This window comes from Bubalus bubalis, chromosome 24 (assembly GCF_019923935.1).
Source record: "Bubalus bubalis isolate 160015118507 breed Murrah chromosome 24, NDDB_SH_1, whole genome shotgun sequence".
Classification (NCBI taxonomy): Eukaryota; Metazoa; Chordata; class Mammalia; order Artiodactyla; family Bovidae; genus Bubalus; species Bubalus bubalis.
In genome coordinates, this window is record NC_059180.1 from 32,931,523 (window position 1) to 32,948,874 (window position 17,352).

At 46.0% G+C, this 17,352-nt stretch overlaps 1 protein-coding gene across 1 annotated transcript in view; it reads left to right on the forward strand.

Annotated features, from left to right (window-relative positions):
* Nucleotides 1-17,352, forward strand: part of EMP2 (epithelial membrane protein 2) — a 45,976-nt gene that overhangs the window by 17,982 nt on the left and 10,642 nt on the right. Inside the window, exon 2 of the mRNA XM_006068149.4 lies at nt 16,330-16,461. Coding sequence (XP_006068211.1) covers nt 16,384-16,461 — 78 coding nt within the window. The 5' untranslated portion in view covers nt 16,330-16,383. The remainder of the gene's footprint in view (nt 1-16,329; nt 16,462-17,352) is intronic.

A 17,352-nucleotide genomic window follows, 5' to 3' on the forward strand; every position in this document is an offset into this window, starting at 1 on the left:
CCTATTTGTTTACATGTCCCGTCCTTTACGTACCGGGCAGCTCCCAGGAGCTGTGGAGCCCGCCTTTCTCACCTGTGTGTCACTAGAAGCTGGGAATTGGTGGACACTCCGTGAATGCTGGTTGCCTGATTAACTGCTCCTTTTAAAAACAACAGAGCGCCTATGGCCGATTCATGTTGATATATAGCAGAAACCAACACAATATTGTAAAGCAATTATCCCTCAATTAAAAATACATAAATTAAAAAATAAACAATGGGGGAATTCCCTGGCAGTCCAGGGGTTAGGTCTCCGTGCTTCACTGCCAGGGACCTGGGGTTCAATCCCTGATCAGAAAAGGAGACAACGCACCCCAAAAAATGGGTGACAGGCTAGTGATCCGAAGGCTGGGGTTTGAGCCCTGACTCTGCCACCTGCTAACTGGATGATGGGGATGAAGCCTTCAACTTGACTTCTCGCCTGCAAAGTGGATCCTAGTCCTTGCCCATCCTTTTGATGGGGCTGTCACTTTACTGACAGGTATTTATCCCATGTGCAGTGAAGGGAAGCCTTTCAGCCTGGAGGACTCATGAGTGACTTTGTGCTCTGCTTCCTGTGTCCCGTGTCTTCCCTGGTGGCTCAGAGGTTAAAGCATCTGCCCGCAATGAGGGAGACCTGGGTTCGATCCCTGGGTCGGGAAGATCCCCTGGAGAAGGAAATGGCAACCCACTCCAGTATTCTTGCGTGGAGAATCCCATGGACGGAGGAGCCTGGAGGGCTACAGTCCACAGGGTCACAAAGAGTCGGACACGACTGAGCGACTTCACTTTCTTTCACTTTTCCGTGTCCCCAATGTGTGTCACAAAGCGTGTCCCAGAGTGAGGGCAGATAATAAGGACCAGCCTCCAAAGCCATGTGTGGACCCAGGACTTTGGACCGATCTCTTGATCAGGCCGGAGGATACCTGGATCCCAAAAGGGAAGAGAAATTCAGATTTAGGGTGGGCAAGACAGGGTTTCTCTGATTTCAGATTGTCTGTCTTCAGATCCAAGCTCCAGCCTCTGCTAGCTTTGTAATCTTCTAGAAGGTGCTTAACCTCTCTGACCCTTATTTTCTTTACCTAACTATAGCATCTATATCATAGCTGTTTTTGTGAAGAATGCCTAAGTTAATGTACAAAATAAGCTTAGAACAGTGCCTGTCACATTCCAGGCAATAAATATGGGCTATCGTTATTGTCAATGCCATGGTTATCATTATTACAGTGGATTGAAAAGCTCAGGCCTTCACAGACAGAACCATCCTCAGCGGCTTCTGCCCTGGAGCACCGCCAAATCCCAATGTCCTCGGCCTGTTGCCATATTTGGACAGAGCCAAGCGTTGGCTTTGTGCCCAGAAACCCCAACCACAGTGAGCATAAAGTGGGGCCGCCAGGGCACAAAGGGCTTCCGCCATCCCCGGGTCATCTCTGATGCCTGGCGATTCCAGGCTGGCTGGTGTCCAGATACGAGGGCAGGAGGCTGAGCTGACCTCTGCCTTCCTGAAAACAGGCCAAAGCCACCATCCCCTCTAAATGCCAGGGGAGCTGGGCTGGGGGTGCTGGGTTCCAGCCAGCCTAGGGGGGAACCGCCAGCTTCAGAGTGGGCCCGGGGGTGCCCCTGGCTGCGTGGCCTTCCCCGGCCTGCTGGGCGGGAGCTGTGGGCAGAGCCCTGCTGGGCTGGGGGACCTCAGACACCAAACATCGCAGGTCTGTTTTGCAAAGTTCTAGACCTCAGGACTGTCCTCTTGCTTACAATTCCGGGAAAAGGCTGCAGCTCAGCTGAGAATGGGCTGTGGCGTAAATGGTAGGAAGAACCCCTGAGGGTGGGGTTGGAATCAGGTGGACAAGTGGTCATCTCACAGCGTGTTCTCACCCCGCGGGAAGCCGCCACCCTCTGGCTCCCCGGCACGTCATGACCGAAGCCAAAGCAGCTTCCTTTAGCCGCAGCAGCCAGGGCTGTGCTCCTTGCGGGGGGGCTGGTGTTTTTGTGAAGGAGAGGAGGGGAGGGGACACTCACATCGCCCTGGGGAAGCTCCCTTGGCCTCTCTTCACCTGAAAGACCCTGCTGGTGATGTCCCACCATAAATGACAAATAAGATGGTGCTTCTGGGGGGAATGGGGGGCCAGGGAGTCAGCAGCAGGACCTTCTCCACACCCAGTGCTGGACGTGCAGCACACACACAGAGACCCAGACCCAGACACAGAGACACACAGAGGCACATAAACACACACAGACACACACACACAGAGACAGAGACACACAGAGGCGCAGACACAGAGACACAGAACCACATAAACACACACACGGACACACACACACAGACAGATACACAGACACATATACAGAAACATACACACACAGACATACACATAGACACACACAGACACAGATACACAGACAGACAAATGCACAGACACACGCACAGACACCTATACACAGAGGCATACACACAGACACACATGCACACAAATACACATGCACACAGACACCAATACAGACACACACACACACACACACACACACACACACACACACACATAGAGACAGAAGACACACACACAGACCCAAACACATTTCAAGCAAAGCCGGGTCCAAGGTGTAGCAGGAGGGCACCTCTGCTTAGGAAGCATTGAGGAGTTGCCTGTTCTTGGTGTATCCTGGTTGCTATCTGAGGTCTGGAGGGACATTTCTGGGAGTACCGTCCCTTATCCCAAACCATCAGCCTTTTTTCTTTTTAAACCGTCAGCCTCTAGAGCTTGAAATTCGCTGACCCACGCACACTGTGTGCTGGGGCAGAACCCCCAGGGCCCACCCCCGCTCCCGCCGCCCCTCCCCTCCGCCCCCCTCGTTCCAGGGTGATGCCCAGAGGACGCTCGCTCCTGCTCAAAGAAGCACATTTGCTGCTCCTTCTATTCCAGCTCCTGATTCTTTTTCCTTAAAAAAAATGTGAAGTTCTAGGATCTTGTGTTCTCTATTATTTTATGCGATTATTTTTATGGCTATTTTGTAGAATGGGGAGTAGTTAGGCCTTCAGTCTGAACTTACTTTACCATGATTCCTACACAGCACCTAAATCAAGGTGGGGGATCCAGGTGAGACACCCCACCCGAGTTTCTGGATAGGAAGGGGGCACGCTGTGATAAATTTAGAGAACAGAATGGACTCCATTCTCTTGTGTCTGAATAAATTCCCTTCAAGGAAAAGCTCTATCCAAAGTCAAAACCAATCTCAGAGTAGATCAATAAAGACAACACACACTTCAGCTGGGCTGAAGAAGTAATAGGATTAAGAGTGCAAGAAACTCTATTTTTAGTACAAATGACAACTTAAGCATGGTTTTTAATCAAGCCCTCTCTTGATTAGCACAGTCAGATCTCAACTTTAGCTAATGGCCAGGGCAGAGAGACACTACCTTCCAAAATCCCTCCTGCCTCATACAGAGGTTGTGGGAAATCCAGCCAAAGGGAGGGATACAAAGATGACCTGGGGGACTTCCCTGGTGCCAGTGGTTAAGAATCTGCCATCCAATGCAGGGGATGTGGGTTCAATTCTTGGCCAGGGAACTAAGACCCCACGGGCCATGGGGCAACTAACCCTGTGCACTGCAACTGCTCAGCCCTCACGCCGCAGCTAGAGAGAAGCCCACGGACCACAACAAAGATCCAATACAGCCAAGTAAATTAATGTTTTAAAACATATGACTTGGCGCTGCCTGTGTTTTCATTAAGCCTGAAGCGCGGGAGACAGGAAAGCGGGTGGAGGGCGAACGCCCCAGATTTGGAGTTGGAAAAAGAGGGGTTAGAGTCTGTGAACTCTGGCAAATCATGTGACGCCTATGTGAGCCTCAGTCTTTCATCTGTCAAATGGGGATAATGACACCTTGCTCTGCCACCTTCAGAGGGTTGACCCAGAGATCCAACGCAATATATGCATTGTAAACTGCAACTTGACCTTTAATCATGAGGAGTCTCATTTCGTGTGGGATGCCCCTCTGGGCACCACCCCCTCCCCAGGGGGCTTTATCTCTTACACACCTTGATGCTGGCATCCTGTGCCCTGGACAAAGGAGAAGATTTACTGGTCTCTGTCCTGTGATGGTGGAAACTGTTGAGGCTGCACCTGACGGAGAGCAGAGGAGGACAGAGCTGGGAGACAGGGACTGCTGGAGATAGTATCCTGCAAAGGAGGAGTCGAATCACAGACCCTTAACTGAAACCCTGCATTACTTTCCGTCTGGGGTTCTGCAGTAGACGTCTTGGAGTGATAAGAAGTTTACAAGAACTGAAGAAATGGGGGACATAGATGGAGCCACAGAGGGAGCAGGGAAAAGACAATTAGTAATGCTCGGGAAAAGAAGAAAAAGGTGCACAGTACATTACTTGGTTCTGCAATGTATGACGTTTACATGGTTATAGCATAAATGAGAATTACTGGTGTATGGAAAGACTGGCTTCCCAAGTGGTGCTGCTGGTAAAGAACCCACCTGCCAAAGCAGGAGACATAGAAACGCGGGTTTGATCCCTGGGTTGGGAAGATCCCCTGGAGGAGGGCATGGCAACCCACTCCAGTACTCTTGCCTGGAAAATTCCTATGGACAGAAGAGCCTGGAGGGCTACAGTCCATAAGGTAGCAAAGAGTTGGACACAACTGAAGCGACTTAGCCCGCTCACACAAGACTGTATCAGGATGGTGGAGTAGGAGGGTGATGATGATGAAAAAACTCAGGAAGTCTATATTGTTTGTAATAGATGAATCAGGAAAGAGAAGTGTATGGATATTGTTTGGACATATGGAACTGTTGGGAAAAGAAACAGCTGAAAAGGTTAGAAGTGATTGCTTCCGGGGATCAGGACTGGGGCAGGGGCAGAGACTGTGGTTTTCATTATATGCCCTGGATTCTATTATCTCCCCCCTCCCCCCCGCTTAATTATCACATTATGTGGATCAAAACATATTTTTAAAAGAGAAGTTCGGCGAATATTGGGACTTTGACTTCTAGACAGGAACTTGAGAAACTCAACTAGTACAGTCTCCCAACTGTACGTCTGCCTTTACATTTAGACTGGCTCAGAGGGTAAAGCGTCTGCCTGCCTGCAGTGCAGGAGAGACCAGGGTTCCATCCCTGGGTCGGGAAGATCCCCTGGAAAAGAAAATGGCAACCCACTCCAGTACTCTTGCCTGGAAAATCTCATGGATGGAGGAGCCTGGTAGGCTACAGTCCATGGAGTCACGAAGAGTCGGACATGATTGAGCAACTTCACTTTCACTTTCAGACAGGTACACGCCCTGAACCAGGTAGCCCCTAGACTGTCCTGCTCAATCCCTGAAGAAATCATAAAAGGAGAAACAACATCTTTCGGACCACTTGGTGAAATTTGTGCTTGGAAATGGCAGAGGCTTTGGGGAAATAGTCTTTGACCATTGAGAGACTGCTGGCCGCCTTCTGAGGGGTCTCCCACTGAGGCCAGAAGGGCTGTTGGAGTCGGGGCCAGGACACTCCCTGGTTCTGCTTCTGCCTCTGCCTTGCCTTGGGATCTCAGTGTGTTACGGCCCTTTCTGGCCGCAATTCCTGCCTCTGGACCCACGGCTTTGAGTTTTTCCAGGGCTTTTATATAGTTCTACATTCCTAGAAATGACAGCAAATAGCTTTCTGTGCACCGAGCACAGCAGGGAACAGAGGGGCAATGGATAACAATCGAGTGAACAAATAAGATACTTTCAGACAGTGAAGATCCTCTGAAGAAAATTGTATATATTGTATAAATCTTAATGTTGAATTGGTTCGTAATGCTTTTCAGGTCCACAAGATTCTTTGACTTCTCTGTACATTCTTCAATTAATTTCTGAGAGTTCGATATTGAAACTCCAACTAAAAATCTTAATTTATCTACTTAGAACAAACAAATATATAGTGGAACTATATGTAACTTTGTTCTGTATTTTCAGGTCTCCTGTAAATGTGTTATCATATTTTCATAATTTAAAAAATTTAAAAAAGGAAAGAAAATAAGCCAGGGGGATGGGATGGATACCAAGGGGATAGATACTGGAGGGGCGTGGCTACTGGGTGATCAGGATCCAGGATCCTGGGGAGAGGATGCTTGGCTTGAGACCTGAACAGTGCAAGAGAGAGCCAGCTGATGGTGGAAGGGACGCAGTGCTCCTGGGAGCCCTGCTCCAAGGGACTGAGACCAGACCCGGCTGACCGAGCGCTGAAGCCCACAAGGACAAGGGGAGGCAAGAGGGATCAGCATTCAGTATGATGTTTTTGGAAAGGAAAATAAATTTCTGTGAATGACAAAGATAAATTTGATGCCACCCTGGGTTTGGTGGGCCAACCTTCATCCAACATCTAGCCCATGGAGCTGTCTGCTCTTCAGTATCTCCAGAGAGGGTCCATGAGACACAGAACAGGGGTGAAACATGGGAGGGAGAGCTGTGGATACGGCAGAGGCTGGTCTGTATAGGCCAGAATTACGCTTCCAGGGGAATTGAGGGATGTTATTAACTCAAAAAACGCTTGTCCACCCACTCGGTCCTCATGGAACAGTTAGTCCCGTACTTTATACTCCTTGAAGACCCTCTGAAGATCAAGGCTGGCACAGTGTCCAGTAATGCTTGCAGTAAATTAAATTTGAATTGAATTGAAAATTAAAAGTAAAATAAATGTACTTTGACCTAACACTCCTACTTCTAAGAATCTGACCCTCAGAAACACTAACGCAAGCACGCCAAGAAGTAAGTACAAGGATATTCACGGCAGTGTAGTTTGGAGTAGCAAAAAGTCTGGAAATGCCCTAAATAGCCATCATTGGGGAACCAGTGGAGTAGATGTTGGCATCACCGCCCAACAAAACCCCAGGCAACCATTGCAAGAATGAGGTGGACTCATATGCGGGAAAAAAAATGATCTCCAGGGATATTATCAAGGGAGGAAAAATGAGGTTGGAGGATGGGTTCTCAGTTCCACAACCCTGCCCCCCGCCCCGAGCCCTGGATCCCGAAGCCAAGGGAAACTGGGGCTCTGGGAGACAGACATACCCACTCATTATCTAGGGAGGAGGTGTGGGGAAGGACAAAGAAAAAGCCTTGTGAGGGAGCCTGTCAGTAGCTGAGCTCCACCAATCCAGGAAAGGGGACACTGATGCACCCTCCAATCAGAATCAAAGGAGTGAGTGGGGGCGGGACCTGAGGCCAAGAGTGTTGCCCTGGTGCAGCTCCCTCCACACTGGAAACCAGAGGAGTGGGGAATAAGCGTTCCCACCTAACAAATATTTCTGGAAGGATACACAGGAAACTGGGAGAGTGTGTCCTTAAAGGAAAGGAACTTGAAGACTCAGTCAGGGCTAGTGGTGAAGGGGAACTTATTTTGGTATAGAGATGTAAGAGCAGAGGGTCGTTTTTTAGTCTCTGTTCATGGCTGATGGGTTTTTCTCTAGGTATGAATAGTTGCCTCCAAAGGGTCTGGTGAGGTTACCAAGCCATGCCTTAGGTCTGAAAGTTTTGTCATTGATTACCCCGTTTTGTTTTTCACTGGGGATCTGAATTCCAGACACCATCACGGGGGAGAACTAAGTAGGTGACATTTACTTCTCTTCTCCCTAATTTTCCTGGACTCTGAACTGTTCAAGCCAATCAGTAGCCACCATCGTATGCCCCTAGACTTTTCTCTTACACTGGTCTCAAGACCTTACTTAACTTCTTGTAAAAACTTGCTCTTCTCTGTAGGAGCTTACTCCTAATGTCTGGAATTACAATTGAAATCACTTCCAGGTGTTAAAGCAGTGCTTCTCAGACACTAGGCACTTGAGAACCACCTACAGGATTTTTGCTAACATTTGAAGACCACCTGCCCTTTTATCGACACAATATTTTTCTTAAAAAACTTTTTTTTAAACTTTTTAATTTTGTGTTGGGATATAGCCGATAGACAGTGTTGTGACTGACAATGTTAGGTGGACAGCGAAGAGACTCAGCCATAGATATACATGTATCCATTTGCCCCCATAATTTTTCTTAAATGATTCACTAAAACTTCAATAAAGTTGTTTTAAAAGGTGACTTTCTATCACTACTATAAATGCTATTCAGTTCAGTTCAGTTCAGTCCCTCAGTCGTGTCCGACTTTTTGCGACCCCATGAATTGCAGCATGCCAGGCCTTCCTGTCCATCACCAACTCCCAGAGTTCACTCAAACTCATGTCCATCGAGTCAGTGATGCCATCCAGCCACCTCATCCTCTGTCGTCCCCTTCTCCTCCTGCCCCCAATCCCTCCCAGCATCAGAGTCTTTTCCAATGAGTCAACTCTTTGCATGAGGTGGCCAAAGTACTGGAGTTTCAGCTTTAGCATCAGTCCTTCCAAAGAACACCCAGGACTGATCTCCTTTAGGATGGACTGGTTGGATCTCCTTGCAGTCCAAGGGACTCTCAAGAGTCTTCTCCAACACCACAGTTCAAAAGCATCAATTCTTCGGCGCTCAGCTTTCTTCACAGTCCAACTCTCACATCCATACATGACCACTGGAAAAACCATAGCCTTGACTAGACGGACCTTTGTTGGCAAAGTAACAGCTCTGCTTTTGAATATGCTATCTAGGTTGGTCATAACTTTCCTTCCAAGGAGTAAGCGTCTTTTCACATCATGGCTGCAATCACCATCTGCAGTGATTTTGGAGCCCCAAAAAAGGAAAGTCTGACACTGTTTCCACTGTTTCCCCATCTATTTGCCATGAAGTGATGGGACCAGATGCCATGATCTTTGTTTTCTGAATGTTGAGCTTTAAGCCAACTTTTTCACCCTCCTCTTTCACTTTCATCAAGAGGCTTTTGAGTTCCTCTTCACTTTCTGCCATAAGGGTGGTGTCATCTGCATATCTGAGGTTATTGATATTTCTCCTGGCAATCTTGATTCCAGCTCGTGTTTCTTCCAGTCCAGCGTTTCTCATGATGTACTCTGCATAGAAGTTAAATAAGCAGGGTGACAATATACAGCCTTGACATACTCCTTTTCCTATTTGGAACCAGTCTGTTGTTCCATGTCCAGTTCTAACTGTTGCCTCCTGACCTGCATACAGGTTTCTCAAGAGGCAGGTCAGGTGGTCTGGTATTCCCATCTCTTTCAGAATTTTCCACAGTTTATTGTGATCCACCCAGTCAAAGGCTTTGGTATAGTCAATAAAGCAGAAATAGATGTTTTTCTGGAACTCTCTTGCTTTTCTGATGATCCAGTGGATGTTGGCAATATGATCTCTGGTTCCTCTGCCTTTCCTAAAACCAGCTTGCACATCTGGAAGTTCACGGTTCATGTATTGCTGAAGTCTGGCTTGGAGAATTTTGAGCATTACTTTACTAGCATGTGCTGCTGCTGCTAAGTTGCTTCAGTCGTGTCTGACTCTGTGCGACCCCAGAGTCGGCAGCCCACCAGGTTCCCCCGTCCCTGGGATTCTCCAGGCAAGAACACTGGAGTGGGTTGCCATTTCCTTCTCCAATGCATGAAAGTGAAAAGTGAAAGTGAAGTCGCTCAGTTGTGTCGAACTCCTAGCCACCCCATGGACTGCAGCCTACCAGGCTCCTCCGTCCATGGGATTTTCCAGGCAAGAGTACTGGAGTGGGGTGCCATTGTCTTCTCCATACTAGCATGTGAGATGAGTGCAATTGTGTGGTAGTTTGAGCATTTTTTGGCATTGCCTTTCTTTGGGATTGGAATGAAAACTGACCTTTTCCAGTCCTGTGGCCACTGCTGAGTTTTCCAAATTTGCTGGCATATTGAGTGCAGCACTCTCACAGCATCATCTTTTGAAATAGGATTTGAAATAGCTCAACTGGAATTCCATCACCTCCACTAGCTTTGTTCATAGTGATGCTTTCTAAGGCCCACTTGACTTCACATTCCAGGATGTCTGGCTCTAGGTGAGTGATCACACCATAATGGTTATCTTGGTCGTGAAAATCTTTTTTGTACAGTTCTTCTGTGTATTCTTGCCACCTCTTCTTAATATCTTCTGCTTCTGTTAGGTCCATACCATTTCTGTTCTTTATCGAGCCCATCTTTGCATGAAATGTTCCCTTGGTATTTCTAATTTTCTTGAAGAGATCTCTAGTCTTTCCCATTCTATTGTTTTCCTCTATTTCTTTGCATTGATCGCTGAGGAAGGCTTTCTTATCTCTCCTTGCTATTCTTTGGAACTCTGCATTCAGATGCTTATATCTTTCCTTTTCTCCTTTGCTTTTTGCTTCCCTTCTTTTCACAGCTATTTGTAAGGCCTCCTCAGACAGCCATTTTGCTTTTTTGCATTTCTTTTCCATGGGGATGGTCTTGATCCCTGTCTCCTGTACAATGTCACGAACCTCAGTCCATAGTTCATCAGGCACTCTATCTATCAGATCTAGGCCCTTAAATCTATTTCTCATTTCTACTGTATAATCATAAGGAATTTGATTTAGGTACCTGAATGGTCTAGTGGTTTTCCCTACTTTCTTCAATTTGAGTCTGAATTTGGCAATAAGGAGTTCATGATCTGAGCCACAGTCAGCTCCCGGTCTTGTTTTTGCTGACTGTATAGAGCTTCTCCATCTTTACTTCTTACAAAAAGAAAGAACTTTAAAAATAAACATAATAAAGTCTAAAAACATTGTTAAATTCTAGCTATGCACTGTGGCCAGTCCAAAGGTCTGCTTTTTATTTGTGTTTAAAGGAAAATTGCTAAGTGTTAGAGATAGGCTTCCCCCTGGTAGCTTAGTTGGTAAAGATTCTGGCTGCAGTGCAGGAGACCCAGGTTTGATCCCTGGGTTGGGATGATTCCCTGAGAAGGAAATGGCAACCCACTCCAGTATTCTTGCCTGGAAAATCCCATGGACAGAGGAACCTGGCAGGCTACAGTCCATGGGATTACAAGAGTCGGACACGACTTAGTGACTAAACCACCACCACAGAGATGGTCCAGCACCAAGCCGCGTCTTTTTCCTTGATGGACTTGGAAGGATTAGAATGGGGACTTTCTTACTATGTGGTTCACTGTTATGTAATGCCATGTCAATGCACCATCCAAAGTCTTGCCCTATAACATTTGAATTCCACACTTTAGGAAAGAGTTAAAGTCTTTCTTTCCTGTTCCAGAAAGGTTTAGTTATGTGTCCTTATGTATTTATGCCATCTGAGCTGAACTATATGTAAAGCTATTATCACCTTGGAATTACTGGCGCTGCTTGTGATGCTGGCATTTTGGCCTTGCAGCTGATATTGAAGGAACGTGGCATTCAGTGTGGTAATGCCCCTTTTTTTGTGAGAATCAGGAATGCATCTATTTAAAGGCAGCATAGGATGGCAGCTAAGAATGACGCAGGCCTAGACAAAGGGGAATTTGTCCTTTTTGAAAGAATTGGAAGAATTTGTGAGCTGGTTCACTGCGTTCTTCCAAATGGTGATGCATACACAGAATGGTGGCTGGGAACTTGGCTCCTGGATCACTGTTCATGAGTCTTGGGTCTCAGAGAGCAGCTGGCCCTGGTGTGAGCTCACTAGCCTTGGTCAGTCTCATGAGGGAATAATGCATCCTGTGAGTGAGAGTGAGCAGAGAAAGGGTGGAGGGTTTTGTGCAGTGCAGCTCTCTAAGTGGGAGAGTTAGTGTCAGAAAAAGGCTGTTTTATTCTTTTTAAAAAATGTTATTGAAGTATAATTGATTTGCTGCTGCTGCTGCTAAGTCGCTTCAGTCGTGTCCGACTCTCTGCGACCCCAGAGTCGGCAGCCCACCAGGCTCCCCCGTCCCTGGGATTCTCCAGGCAAGAACACTGGAGTGGGTTGCCATTTCCTTCTCCAATGCATGAAAGTGAAAACTGAAAGTGAAGTCGCTCAGTTGTGTCTGACTCTTAGCGACCCCATGGACTGATTTACAATGTGTTAATTTCTGCTATCCAGCAAAGTGATTCAGTTAGGTATATTTATGTATTTCATCGTCTTTTCCATCATGGTGTATCACAGGATACTGGATATAGTTCACTGTGTTATCCAGCAGGACCTTGTTGTTCATCCATTCTACATACAATAGTTTGCATCTGCCAACCCCGAACTCCCAATCGTTCCCTCCCCACCCCTTGGCAACCGCAAGGTTGTTCTCTATGTCCGTGAGTCTGTTTCTTTTTCGTAGATCTGTTCATTTGCATTGTCTTTTAGATTCCGCATATAAGTGATATCATTTGGTATTTATCCAAAAAAAGCCCACTTAAGTGATTCTACTTCGGAAATATCAGTGGATGCTCAAACTATTGGGGTGACATTTTAATGAAAGACTGGATCTTAAGGTCGACCCAAAATATCTCCCTACACGTGCTACAACAGGGATGAACCCAGAAAATACTACCAAATGAAAGAAGCCAGACGCAAAAGGGCAAATCTTGTGTCGTTTAATTTTTTATGAAATATCCAGAATCAGCCAATCCATAGGCAGAAAGCAGGTTAATGGTTGCTGGGGCCGGAGTGGAGGGAGGAATGGGAGTGTCTCCTTAATGGGTACAGGGTTTCCTTTCAAGGAGAGGAAGTGTTCAGGAAGGAGACAGTGGTGGTGGATGTACAACCTTGTGAATGTACTAAATGTCATGTGCATTTTATCACAGTTTAAGACATACCTCCCCAGAAAGGAATGTGCAAAGGAAAAGTGCACAATGGAGAAATCTTGTGACCCCGAACCTCTTGATCAAAGTTAGCATCACCAATAATGGACAGCCTGACATCCTATGCCTCCTGGTGGAACACACCAAGGTCACATGAGTGTGTAATATTCTTGCCAAAAGAACCCACGCTGAATCTAATCATTAGGAAGCATTTAAAAATGGAGACTTTCATGTACTGATGAACCTATTTGCAGGGCAGTAATGGGGTCACAAAGAGTCGGACATGACTGAGCGACTGAACTGAACTGAATTGAATGGAGACACAGACATAGAGAAGAGACTTATAGACACAGGGGCGGGGGGTGGGGAGGGGAGGAAGGAGAGGGTGGAATGTATGGAGAGAGTAACATGGAAACATATATATTACCCTATGTAAAGTAGATAGCCAATGGGAATTTGCTGTGTGACTCAGGAAATTCAAACCAGGGCTCTGTGACAACCTAGAAGGGTGGGATGGGGAGAGAGGTGATAGGGACATTCAAGAAGGAGAGGACATGGGTATCAGTTTGGTCAGTTCAGTTGCTCAGTCCTATCCAGCTCTTTGTGACCCCATGGACTGCAGCACGCCAGGCCTCCCTGTCCATCACCAACTCCTGGAGCTTGCTCAAACTCATGTCCATCGAGTTGGTGATGCCATCCAACTATCTCATCCTCTGTCGTCCCCTTCTCCTGCCTTCATTATTTCCCAGCATCAGGGTCTTTCCTAATGAGTCAGTTCTTCGCATCAGGTGGCCAAAGTATTGGAGTTTCAGTTTTAGCATCAGTCCTTCCAATGAATATTCAGGACTGATTTCCTTTAGGATGGACTGGTTGGATCTCCTTGCAGTCCAAGGGACTCTCAAGAGTCTTCTCCAACACCACAGTTCAAAAGCATCAGTTCTTCGGTGCTCAGCTTTCTTTATAGTCCAACTCTCACATCCATACATGACTACTGGAAAAACCATAGCTTTGACTAGATGGACCTTTGTCCAGAGTAATGTCTCTGCTTTTTAATATGCTGTCTAGTTTGGTTGTAGCTTTTCTTCCAAGGAGCAAGGGTCTTTTAATTTCATGGCTGCAGTCACCATCTGCAGTGATTTTGGAGCCCAAGAAAATCAACTCTGTCACTATTTCCATTGTTTCCCCATCTATTTACCATGAAATGCTATGGCTGATTCATGTTGATGTTTAGCAGAAACCAACACAATATTATAAAGCAATTATCCCTCAGTTAAAAATAAATAAATTTAATTATAGTAAATAAATATGCTGCAAGGATATATTATACAGCTCAGGGAATACAGCCAGTATTTTATAACTTTAAATGGACTATAATCTCTAAAAATATCAAGTCACTGTGTTTCATACTTGAAACTCAAATAATATTGTGAATCAACTATACATCAATTTTAAAAGGAAATATATTTAAATTCTTGTTTAAGGTTCAATAAACTCTATGTCTTTAGACTATAAAGAAACTGAGCACCGAAGAACTGATGCTTTTGAACTGTGGTGTTGGAGAAGACTCTTGAGAGTCCCTTGGACTGCAAGGAGATGCAACCAGTCCATTCTAAAGGAGATCAGTCCTGGGTGTTCATTAGAAGAAGTGATGTTGAAACTGAAACTCCAATACTTTGGCCACCTGATGGGAAGAGCTGACTCACTGGGCAAGACCCTGATGCTGGGAAAGATTGAAGGCAGGAGGAGAAGGGGATGACAGAGGATGAGATAGTTGGATGGCATCACCGACTCAATGGACATTGGTTTGGGTGGACTCCAGGAGTTGGTGATGGACAGGGAGGCCTGGTGTGCTGCAGTTCATTGGGTTGCAAAGAGTTGGACATGACTGAGCGCCTGAACTGAACTGAACTGATGCCTCTAGAAAAAAAAAAAAAAAGGAGACTTTCTATAAAATAAATGGTCAGTACTCTAATATCAGTGCTAGGAAGGCCAAGCAAGGCTGAGGAACCATAAAGAGATATGACAACAAAATGCAACACGTTATCTTGGATTTGGCCTGGACCAAAAAATACCTAAGGCCATTACTGAGATTATTGGAGAAATTTGAATATGGACTGTAGATGAGATAAAAGTACTATATAATGTAAAATTGGGGGGTTATCATGCTGTGATTATGTATAGCGATGGCCTTGTTATTTCAGAGATGCACACTGAAATATTTAGACATAAAGTATGGCATAGACAGAGTGAGTGAGTGAGAGTCACTCAGTCATGTCCAACTCTTTGTGATCCCATGGATACTGGGGTGGGTTGCCATTTCCTTCTCCAGGGGATCTTCCCAATGCAGGGATCAAACACAGGTCTCCTGCATTGCAGACAGATTCTTTACCATCTGAGCCACCAGAGAAGCCTACTATTAAGAGATGTTTCTAAGTATAAAGACAGGTCCACTCAAAAAGTATCAGCAGATACATGCTTGACTTTATCTTATAATCTATGGACAATACATTAGAGTGTGTTATGAAGTCATACATCTTTTCCAAAGTAATACTCAAGACAGAAGTAGCACTAAATTTGTAAATGAGAGTCATCAATCAGATGAAATAATTTAGATGAAAGCTTATCTCTCTCAAAGAAATGGCATAGGCAACCTACTCTCAAATGGTTCAGAACACGATGTGTGTGTGGCTGGGGATGGGGTATTTGGAGGGAGAGGAAGAGAGGGTTAAAGAAATAAAATCAACCCACTGAAAACTGGTGCTGTAATATAAAATAGTGAAAACAAGGTCTGATTTGGACTGTATTTTTAAAAGTGAAACTAAAAATTAATTTTATGTTCTACAAAATTTTAGCAATGGTAACTGGTCACAAATGATTGGAGTGAAAGACGAATGAATCATGTATTGATTTGGAGGGTTGGTAGCATTCACTCGTTCAACTGGATCAGTTGATGTGACACTTTTACTTGACATTTTCGTGTTGTTTGACCAAGATGATGGTCATTTTTTTACAAATTTAAAGACTTCATCAGTTTTCCCAAGTGTTGCTTTTTGTCCTTTGATATTCACAGCATTCTTTTGAATGTTTTCTTTCTTTGCTTTCCTCTTTGGATCTCTTTGATACAAAGACGTGTGCCCAGGAATGGGCTTGCTGGATCACATGGCAACTCTAGCTTTTTAAGGACCCTCCATACTGTTTCCCACAGTGACTGCACCAACTTACATTGGGATTAATTTTATAGTCAGATCATTAGGAAATGTTTCCTTAGTTGATCACTTTTGCTTTGTTTCGCAGCAAGGCAGCAGGAACTGTGATAATGAATACTGAGACAGTGAGCTTACTCTGGTGCTATGAAGCCGCCACAGCATTGCTTGGTGGGTGGGGGATCCGAAACAGTATTTTAGCACACTCAGAGCACTCCTTCCTGCCCTGGTGCCCTCGGTGTGCTGCTTTGAAGACTGCAGTGCTCTTCTGAATTAGGGATTGTAATTGATCCTCACTCCTCCTCCTCCACGAGGAATGTCTGGCCTCTGGATGTAAAAGAGAGCAGCTCCTCATGCCAGACTTTGTCCAGTGAAGTCTCCAGGCAAAGGAAAGATGGGAAGAGCTGTTTAAGCTTTTCTAAAATCCCATGAAAGTTTAATTTTTCACTTTCCTAGTGCTTTGTCACTGACAAATTTGAATCTCTTTCACCCTGTTTAGCACGTATCCTCTGGGCTTTAAAAGCTGCTCTGTGCCCCCCGGTGCCCTGTGAAAATGTTGGTGCTTCTGGCCTTCATCATTGTCTTCCACATCACGTCCGCAGCCTTGCTCTTCGTCGCCACCATTGACAATGTAAGTTCCCTTTCCTTCTGACCCTCCCAGAACTGGATCCTAGAGTCAATAGAAGCAGGGTTGAGAACTCCCACAAGGTGATTATAATTTGGGGTTATCCTCCCTACCAAGGGCTTCCCTGGTGGCTCAGCTGGTAAAGAATCCACCTGCAATGTGGGAGACCTGGGTTCGAGCCCTGGGTTGGGAAGATCCCCTGGAGAAGGAAAGGGAAAGGCTACCCACTCCAGTATTCTGGCCTGGAGAATTCCCTGGACTATAAAAGTCAGCCACAACTGAGCAACTTTCACTTTACACCCTACCAAGGAACACCTATCTCCTCAGCCCAGGCCTGAGGACTCTTGGCTGAAGTGTGGGAGTTTGAAGCATCCCATATATAAGTCTGGATGGGCAGGGACCTTGTTCCACTCATCCCTGAGTCCCCCACAGATGCCTGAGCTGTAGGAAGCCCTTTGCAGATGTGGCTTAAATTCAGCTCTCCTCAGGTCATTTTCTCAGCACTGTTGTCATTTTGGGACACCGAGAAGATCAAACCAGTCAATCCTAAATGAAATCGACCCTGAATATTCATTGGAAGGGCTGATGCTGAAGCCGAAACCTCAATACTTTGGCCACCTGATACAAAGAGCCGACTCTCTGGAAAAGACCCTGTTGCTGGAAAAGATTAAAGGCAGGAGAAGAAGGGGGAGGCAGAGGACGAAATGGTTAGACAACATCACCAACCCAATGGACCTGATTTTGAGCAAGCTCTGGGAGACAGTGAAGGGCAGGGGAGCCTGGCGTGCTGCAGTCCAACGGGCTGGAAAGAATCGGGCATGGCTTAGCGACTGAACAACAACTTTGTTGTGGGTGCTTCGCACATCATAGGGTGCTTAGCAGCACTTCTGCCCCTAG